This window comes from Barbus barbus (genome assembly GCF_936440315.1).
Source record: "Barbus barbus genome assembly, chromosome: 38".
Taxonomy (NCBI): Eukaryota; Metazoa; Chordata; class Actinopteri; order Cypriniformes; family Cyprinidae; genus Barbus; species Barbus barbus.
The window spans coordinates 27,804,211-27,814,700 of record NC_136716.1 but is presented as its reverse complement, the minus strand read 5'-3'; the positions used below and the strand labels follow the sequence as shown (position 1 = coordinate 27,814,700).

Below are 10,490 nucleotides of genomic sequence, written 5' to 3'. Positions count from 1 at the left end.
GCAAAAGCTTTAGAGTTTTATTTTACAGTTTTATTTGTTTTGCAATAGCTTGACAGTTTTGAATGTCTTGCATCTGTATAATAACCAGTGTTGGTATGGCCATATCGCGCCGGCGCCTCGCGCTCAAAGACACATGTTTCTGTGACATTGCAGCCTGTTCATTATCAAAATAAAATGCAGTTAAAGAAACGTGTAAAAAGTTACAGTGCTCTGTTGTCCAATCTGTTGCGTTCAGCGTGACCACCGCCTCACTGTGCTGTTATTGCCGATGTGAAGGGTCATGTTTTACGTCGATGAAAGTAAAAGCCAATAAATATTTTAGTATACGTGGAGAATATGGAAACATTAGGATTCGTGCCGAGTGAGAGACGTAGGCATCAGTTTCACCTTTAATTTGGTTTTATAGCCTTTTATACAGCAGCCTTAGGTTTAGAGGATTTGTTGTGGAGAGAAACTAATAACTGTGTTTATAATGTTTGTAAACATTTTTGATTTACCGGCATTTTAGCCTACATTTATGAATAATAGCCGAATAAAATGTGACGCGGCTTAGCCTTTGTTTTTTCCCTCAAAACGCAATTTTATACAAGTAGCGTTTTTAACAATTTGCAGCAAACATTTTTAAATATCTTTTAAAAAATACTTTAGTGTCTTTAAAGCATTAATAGATTTAGAATAGAATAGAATCTAGAAAGAATGATGCTGTATTGGCTGTGACTAAGGTTAAGATACCATCTCTTTCTGTATTTTTTTGTGTAAAGAAAACTCTATATTTATTATTTTGTACTTTATTATTATTATTATAGGCAAAGACAGTTTTAAAAATAACTGTATTAACCGTTATTTTTTCTACTCGAACCGGTTTCGGAACGGTAATAATACAGAGGAACGCAGGAACGGAAATGTTAAAATATCGATTCTGCTCGGAGTGAACCGATTGACTTTTTTTCTGTTTTCAAGCCCTGGTTTGAAGTTTTATTTTTAGTTCGTTTTGTCTTTTGATTTTTGTGTGGGGAACTGTCGTCTTTTCTGTGGAGAGAAAAGATATTAAATGTTAATGATTTGTGTTATTAATATGTCTTAATAATAGTTTATTATTTTTTTGTGTTTCATCATGTGATTGATGTTTTACATGAAGTTTATGATTTAAAATGAGATTATAAGATTGAATACTTACCTGTTAATGGTAATGGGTAGGGGGTGGAGCCTGACCTATAAGAAGGTGAGGCCAGGCTCCCATCAAGGCTTGTTTGACAAGTCAGTATAAAATGTATAAAATGAATCCCTGGAAAACTAATATAGATCTTTTTAATGGGTCACAGCCACCTATCAAGTTAATTGTAATTTAACCTAATCTTGTGGGTTAACAGTTAATATGGCTTTACGACCGTTGGTTAGGAGAAATAAAATAACTGAAATGAACATTACCATTTCTTATAACCGTTAATCAGAAAAATAATAATAATACAACTGCACCTGTTTATGATTATTGCTTGATTATCAAGTAGCCTATCTATCTAATAGTCTATAACAAAGTACAAAAAAAACTCATGACATTTGTTAATAAAAATATTTTTATATAGGCCTAGCCTATACAATTTAATATTAGGCTGTTTTGTTTCAAATGAATGAAGAACAGGCTACTAGCCTATAATTTACGCAATAGGAGAAATTATGTATGGAAACAGCTCAAGGGCAACATTTTTTTTTTTGCGATACACCGAAACTTAGGGGACAGTTAGTTTTTTTAGGGATGACATCATCACGCACACCATTTTATCGGTAAAAGGCCAGTTGGATGGAAACGGGCTGTAGACAGCAAATTTCACAAAGTTTTTTTAACGCATATTCTCTTTGTCGATAACAAAACAGAGCAAAAACTGGATGGAAACTTGATTTGTGTCTCCTGAGGGATTGTAGGAGACATGAAGTACATTCTCCTCTCCTCTGCTGGGGTCGTCAGTAGATCTCACATTACTCCTGATGAGATCAGAGGACACTGACCTGGACACTTGACCTCTGACCTCTGATATTTAGCGCCTGATGTGATTTCCTGCTCTGCGTTTAATGTGTTCCTCAGATGAGAACATCACTGCTATCGCTCATTTGTGATGTTAGTGCTGTTGCTAAGTGCAAACGACCGGACGGTCATTAGGACCGTAGCGCATTAACGGCCGGAGCAGTCGACTAGAACAACAGACTAATTAACGAACTAAACAAACCCAGAGAGAGAGAGGATGGTGTTATTCATCACATTCACAGGAACATGTGTTTTGAGCTTTGAAGATGTGTTTCATGATGTACTCACCCTTATATTCTTCATAACTTCCTTTCTTATATAAAATTCTATAATAATAATAATAATTACTATGGTTGTTATAGTTTTCAAGTAAAACGAAACTAAAAATTGCCATTATTGTTAAATACTTTAACTTTCATTATTATTATTATTATTATTATATTATCATTAAAATTAAAACAAAACTCTTGAAATATGATTATTTCCCAAAATGTGGGGTTTTTTTTTTTCATAGAAAGTTTGTCTTCTGCAGCACATCTGCTTTGCTGCTGCATGTAGGAATGTGATGAGGATGAGGAAGAGTTGTGATGTGATGAAGAATCAGGTTTCTGATGCTCAGTGAGGTGTTTGACGGACGCGTGCCGAGAGCTATATAAGGACACGAGTGTGTGTGAGCTTTAATCCGCTGGGAAGCAGCCACCCGTGCAATTCCATTTCTCTATTTTTCCTTCCTGTTTTTGTCTTCCTGTCAGTTCTGCTCCTGTCTGTCTCTCTGTCTCTGCTCCTAATAAGGGAAGACAGTTTGAGTGAAAGAGAAGCGTTTGTCAGACGGTGACATCCAAATACTACCAGCTGCACAGATCCACATATCGCTGTTGTGTGTGTGTGTGTGTGTGTGTGTGTGTGTGAGTGTGTGTCTGTGAGTGTGTGTCTGTGAGTGTGTGTGTGTGTGTGTGTGTGTGTGTGTGTCTGTGTGTGTGTGTGTGAGTGTGTGTCTGTGAGTGTGTGTGTGTGTGTGTGTGTGTGTGTGTGTGTGTGTGTGTGTCTGTGTGTGTGTGTGTCTGTGAGTGTGTTTGTGTGTGTGTGTGTGTGTGTGTGTGTGTGTGTGTCTGTGTGTGTGAGTGTGTGTCTGTGAGTGTGTTTGTGTGTGTGTGTGTGTGTGTGTGTGTCTGTGTGTGTGAGTGTGTGTCTGTGAGTGTGTTTGTGTGTGTGTGTGTGTGTGTGTGTCTGTGTGTGTGTGTGTGTGTCTGTGAGTGTGTGTGTGTGTGTGTGTGTGTGTCTGTGTGTGTGTGTGTGAGTGTGTGTCTGTGAGTGTGTTTGTGTGTGTGTGTGTGTGTGTGTGTCTGTGAGTGTGTGTTTCCACAGACATTTAAGTGTTTAATTAAAGCAATAAGTCACTGGATATCATGTCACAGTGATTTTTGCATTTTTGACATGACTTCAAGTATCTGAAATGCAGGGTTATTATCGTTTACTAAAACATTATAAAAACATTTCTGTTTCTTGAAATAAACGTTAACTGAAATAAAATAAGATCAAATATAAAACTTTTTATTTCAGCTAATTGCCAAGGCAACATTTCCCATTTTGTTTAACTTTATGTACTAAAATAAGTAAATATGAAATAAAAATGAATAAAAAGTATTATATTTGTTAAGTATTTTATGTAACTATATCTAAATCACTGATGATGTCACACACTCGATGTTCATCTGCTGTATTGAATCTCTCCTGATTCTCACAGATCATTGATAAATTTTGCATCATTTACACTGTTATTTTCCTGTTTATTACTGTGAAGCTGCTTTGAATCAGTCTGTAAAGCGATATAGAAATAAATGGACTTGATTTTACAGTAAGATCAGTCTGGTTTTGTAAATTTCCAAATGCTAATGTTAACTGTAATATGACTCTGTGTGTGCAGTGCTATATGTTCCACATGTATGTTGGCGTTCGTGCCGGCGGCGGCATCGGTGATCAGATCGAAGATCCGGCCGGTGACGAGTATGAGATCTACCGCATCATCTTTGACATCACCTTCTTCTTCTTCGTCATCGTCATCCTCCTGGCCATCATTCAGGGTGTGTGTGCGTAGTGTGTGGTGTGTGTGTGTGTATCTCACGCGTGTGTGTGTGTGTTTGAGTGTATCTCACGTGTGTGTGTGTGTGTGTATGTGGTGTGTAGTGTGTGGTGTGTGTGAAGTGTGTTTGAGTGTATCTCACGTGTGTGTGTGTGTGTGTGTGTGTGGTGTGTAGTGTGTGGTGTGTGTGAAGTGTGTTTGAGTGTATCTCACGTGTGTGTGTGTGTGTGTGTGTTTTAGGTCTGATCATCGATGCGTTCGGTGAGCTGAGAGACCAGCAAGAGCAAGTGAAGGAGGACATGGAGGTGAGACACACTCAACTCTTGATGTGAAGTCTGCCGTGTGTGTGTGTTTGATTAAACACGCATGTTTTTCCTTCATCAGACGAAGTGCTTCATCTGTGGGATTGGAAACGACTACTTCGACACGGTTCCTCACGGCTTTGAGACGCACACGCTGCAGGAACACAACCTGGCCAACTATCTGTGAGTCCTGCTGCTCCGTCAGCGTTCACACATGCAGCTTTAATCGCAGGAAGTGTTAATGATTCTGTCCTCAAGTGATTTACCTGCACAGAGTCAAAGACAAACAAATAAATGAGATACACGATCAATACGGCGTCCAGACGAGCCGACTTTGGCAAATAAACAGAAGTTAACAACAATACATGATTTAAATAAGAATGTTAGAGCAACACACACCAGCCACCTTCACAAGATCATAATGAGAATCACTTATAAATCTGTTGTCAACAAAACAGAAGCTTTAGGGCTTCCTGCAGTCTCCTGACAACACGTAAGCTTGATCATTTAACAATTGAAAGCTATCGCTTCCAGTGAAAGGTCATGAAATGTGGTCACATGAAGAACATACTGTTCACAAAGTTGAGGGGGGGGAAAATCATTTGTCTTAAAATTCAAATAAACAGCAGTCAGTGAGAGAGCAGACAGTGATTGGCCGCTGCCAGTGTTGGGGAAAGTTACGTGTAAAAGTAATCCATTACAATATTGCACTCCCTAAAAAAGTAACTAATTATGTTACTTAGTTACATTTATGCAAAGTAATGCATTGTGTTATTTTTGTGTTACTTTTGCATTACTTTTTAAATCTGGGCTGGGCTTGCTTTATATATATATATATATATATATATATATATATATATATATATATATATAAAGTTCTGTATCTGGGAAATGTAAATGCTAAATTTGTGTTTATCTAAAGTCATTTTTACTCAAAGTATATTTCGTTTTTTACGTCAATGCTAATGTGTGTGTGTGTGTGTGCCTTTCAAGGTATATTCCATTTGACTCTGTGCTAACGCGGGTGGTCAACACCTGGGCTCTAGAAAGCTTCATCCATCTCCAGTGTCAGCTCTATTTTACTCCATAAATTATGACCAATTACAAATATTTTTGAACTTTTTTTAAACCAAAGCTGGGCTATCCATACCCTCTCGCTCACAAGCACTCGTCACTGCAGCCAGTTGTTGTAGTTGCAGTCTCCGCTATTTTGTTGTTGTTGTTGTTTTTATTGATTGTGAGGAACACTGAATGTGTTTTAGTGCAGGTGAGATGAGTAAATACATGTAGATATTTAGTCTAGAACTACAGTAAGATCATGTAGATATTTAGTCTAGAACTACAGTAAGATCATGTAGATATTTAGTCTAGAACTACAGTAAGATCATGTTGATATTTAGTCTAGAACTACAGTAAGATCATGTAGATATTTAGTCTAGAACTACTGTAAGATCATGTTGATATTTAGTCTAGAACTACTGTAAGATCATGTTGATATTTAGTCTAGAACTACTGTAAGATCATGTTGATACTTAGTCTAGAACTACAGTAAGATCATGTTGATATTTAGTCTAGAACTACAGTAAGATCATGTAGATATTTAGTCTAGAACTACAGTAAGATCATGTAGATATTTAGTCTAGAACTACAGTAAGATCATGTAGATATTTAGTCTAGAACTACAGTAAGATCATGTTGATATTTAGTCTAGAACTACAGTAAGATCATGTTGATATTTAGTCTAGAACTACAGTAAGATCATGTAGATATTTAGTCTAGAACTACAGTAAGATCATGTAGATATTTAGTCTAGAACTACAGTAAGATCATGTTGATATTTAGTCTAGAACTACAGTAAGATCATGTTGATATTTAGTCTAGAACTACAGTAAGATCATGTAGATATTTAGTCTAGAACTACAGTAAGATCATGTTGATATTTAGTCTAGAACTACAGTAAGATCATGTAGATATTTACTCTAGAACTACAGTAAGATCATGTAGATATTTAGTCTAGAACTACAGTAAGATCATGTAGATATTTAGTGTTGAACTACAGTAAGATCATGTAGATATTTAGTCTGGAACTACAGTAAGATCATGTAGATATTTAGTCTAGAACTACAGTAAGATCATGTAGATATTTAGTCTAGAACTACAGTAAGATCATGTAGATATTTAGTCTGGAACTACAGTAAGATCATGTAGATATTTAGTCTGGAACTACAGTAAGATCATGTAGATATTTAGTCTGGAACTACAGTAAGATCATGTAGATATTTAGTCTAGAACTACAGTAAGATCATGTAGATATTTAGTCTAGAACTACAGTAAGATCATGTTGATATTTAGTGTTGAACTACAGTAAGATCATGTAGCTATTTAGTCTAGAACTACAGTAAGATCATGTTGATATTTAGTCTAGAACTACAGTAAGATCATGTTGATATTTAGTCTAGAACTACAGTAAGATCATGTAGATATTTAGTCTGGAACTACAGTAAGATCATGTAGATATTTAGTCTGGAACTACAGTAAGATCATGTAGATATTTAGTCTAGAACTACAGTAAGATCATGTAGATATTTAGTCTAGAACTACAGTAAGATCATGTAGATATTTAGTCTAGAACTACAGTAAGATGATGTAGATATTTAGTCTAGATCTACAGTAAGATCATGTAGATATTTAGTCTGGAACTACAGTAAGATCATGTAGATATTTAGTCTGGAACTACAGTAAGATCATGATGATATTTAGTCTAGAACTACAGTAAGATCATGTAGATATTTAGTCTAGATCTACAGTAAGATCATGTAGATATTTAGTCTAGAACTACAGTAAGATCATGTTGATATTTAGTCTAGAACTACAGTAAGATCATGTTGATATTTAGTCTAGAACTACAGTAAGATCATGTAGATATTTAGTCTAGAACTACAGTAAGATCATGTTGATATTTAGTCTAGAACTACAGTAAGATCATGTAGATATTTAGTCTAGAACTACAGTAAGATCATGTAGATATTTAGTCTGGAACTACAGTAAGATCATGTTGATATTTAGTCTAGAACTACAGTAAGATCATGTAGATATTTAGTCTAGAACTACAGTAAGATCATGTAGATATTTAGTCTAGAACTACAGTAAGATCATGTAGATATTTAGTCTAGAACTACAGTAAGATCATGTAGATATTTAGTCTAGAACTACAGTAAGATCATGTTGATATTTAGTCTAGAACTACAGTAAGATCATGTAGATATTTAGTCTAGAACTACAGTAAGATCATGTAGATATTTAGTCTAGAACTACAGTAAGATCATGTAGATATTTAGTCTAGAACTACAGTAAGATCATGTAGATATTTAGTCTGGAACTACAGTAAGATCATGTTGATATTTAGTCTAGAACTACAGTAAGATCATGTAGATATTTAGTCTAGAACTACAGTAAGATCATGTAGATATTTAGTCTAGAACTACAGTAAGATCATGTAGATATTTAGTCTAGAACTACAGTAAGATCATGTAGATATTTAGTCTAGAACTACAGTAAGATCATGTAGATATTTAGTCTAGAACTACAGTAAGATCATGTTCACACACAACGCTCTGCACTTACTCCTGATTTCTCTCAACACCAGAGCTGTCACTCAATACATCACAAACACAGGAACTGGAGATAATTATTTGAATAAGTAACGTATATTTTCCTGTAAATGAAAAAGTAATGCATTACTTTACTAGTTACTTGAAAAAAGTGATCTGATTACAGTGTAATATGCTTGTGTAATATGTGTGTGTGTGTGTGTGTGTGTGTGTCTTTGCAGATTTTTCTTCATGTATCTTATCAACAAGGATGAAACAGAGCACACAGGCCAGGTATTTCCCATCTTCCTCTCTCATTAGTTCTCATGTGTTGATGGTTCTGTTTTAGGGAAATGTTGGTCATGTACTGTTCAACACACATTCTTATTTGTCTTTCAGGAGTCGTACGTTTGGAAAATGTACCAGGAACGATGCTGGGAATTCTTCCCCGCTGGCGACTGTTTCCGGAAACAATATGAGGACCAGCTCAATTAAAACACACACACACACACACACACACACAGATGGCTCTTACAGTGGCGATTGTATCAGCTGGAACGCTTGTGACACGCAGTGAACATATGAAGCCACACTTTCCTGCCATCCGACACTTCTTCATTTCATCAATGAACTCACAGACTGATTAGGAGGAGGGGAGCAGCACGTCACGAGCGAACGCTGCACGCTTCTTTAGACGGGGATCCGGTGCCTTATGCAAGATGAAGATGAGCCGGAGTGAGCGCTGGAACCCCTCAGGACTCCAATCTTCTCCTCTGCTGATCCGTTTCTTGCTTTGTTTCCGTTCTTTTGGTAATGCACCCATGCAACAGCAGAGTTACTCTTTATATAGTCCAAAAAATCTTTCATTGCATGTTTATTATGCAAGTTTAAGGAAAACATTTGAAATGTAAAGACGCAAGCAGATCTATATCACACGCGCAGTTTTATAGGTTTAAGAGTATTTAAGCTGTCTGTCCTGTCGTGGTATATCACGGACTTTCCTCCGTCGTTCACCAAGAAAACGTCCACTACTGGAGAAAAACGCATTCGCACTAGATTTAGTTTGACGCAGAAGCAATACCCATTCAGGGAGTCCGCCCTACACCCTACATGATAGCCCTACACCCTACTGCGACGGAGGGCCAAACATCAGCGTTTCCCCGCAGGAGCTCAACTCACGCGTAATAACTGCAGAAAGACCGAGACATTTCCCATCCTTCAGGAAACCACTGCACTTTCTTTCATAGCCATGACGAAGACCAGATGCTTTTCTTATTTGTTCTATACAAAACAATGTGAATCATTGCAATAACAACAAATGGGCTAAAAAAAAAAAACCAGCCGCAACTATGTGAGAGAAATTTTACTCATGTAAAGAATTTTGATAACTAAAAAAAACCTCATCAGAAAATAACCAGTCAGACTTTAGTGTACCGTGTAGAGTTGTGCGCATATAACTGTGTGTGATCTGTAAAGGGAACTCAAAGACTTGCATGATTTTGACAAATAAAGCGATTATTTATTGATTCTTGTAGGTGAGGATGTGCTTACAGTGACAGAAACCTCGTTCTTCGGGTGATTTGCTGCTGCAGACGCGACTGAATGATGCTGTCTGAATGAAAGCGCATGGATTGCAAGTGTGCGATGAAGATTCATCTTTGGCCAAAACATGAAGATAAAAAGCTCTGTTTGACCAACTTCTGCTAGTTAACTCATGTTTGTCAGATGATTTAAAGTGTCTTGGCCTCATCCATGATGCACGAGCAGATTTAACCCTCATGATGCATTCAAACTGAACTAATTTCACATTCTTGGTCTGTTTAGACACATAGGATTGTTATTCTATAAAACAGTTATAACTTAATATTTTGCAACCATATTGTATCAACAACTTCTCATTAATGAAAAGTCATTACTTGGGTTTTTATTGCATTTACCCCTTTTTTATGAATTAAAAAATGGAGAAATAATTTTGAGATGTTACAAATGAACCACCAAAAAATAAATTGCACAATTATTGAATTTTATTTGAATATATCATTGTATTAAATATATGATCTGAGAATTAGTAGTATTAATCCCATTTGAATTAAATTTAATTAAAGTAAAACTCATGATTATTCAAAAACGGTCCAAAATTTTGAAACCTACATATGTATTTCTAATAAAAACTGATCGTTTTTTCATGCAGCAATGTTTCATCAATAGGTGTACATATTCATGTTAAACATAACTCAGTCCCAAAAGTGTGCGAGATATGGGGAAAAGTTTGACACTAATAAAACTTCATAGATAAGTCTACTGTATCTAAAAAATAAATAAATGATGTGCATTTTGAGGGTCTTAAAGGATTTGCAAAGTTTTGTTCCCTTACTAACATCTATGCTCTTCTTATCCTCTTATCTGCGTCTCTTCCTGGTCAAAACAGACCGAATGCATTATGAGGGTTAAGGCTGCATGTAAATGGTTCTTTTATTACTCCGGCTGTGAAATCTACA

General features: G+C 36.1%; 1 protein-coding gene across 1 annotated transcript in view; it reads left to right on the top strand.

The window, feature by feature from the left end:
- The window catches only part of LOC306857586 (ryanodine receptor 2-like), a 161,165-nt gene extending 151,645 nt beyond the window's left edge, over positions 1–9,520 (top strand). Inside the window, exons 98-102 of the mRNA XM_079397593.1 lie at positions 3,945–4,101; positions 4,341–4,405; positions 4,485–4,585; positions 8,235–8,286; positions 8,392–9,520. Coding sequence (XP_079253719.1) covers positions 3,945–4,101; positions 4,341–4,405; positions 4,485–4,585; positions 8,235–8,286; positions 8,392–8,487 — 471 coding nt within the window. The 3' untranslated portion in view covers positions 8,488–9,520. The remainder of the gene's footprint in view (positions 1–3,944; positions 4,102–4,340; positions 4,406–4,484; positions 4,586–8,234; positions 8,287–8,391) is intronic.
- The last annotated feature ends 970 nt before the right edge of the window (positions 9,521–10,490 follow it).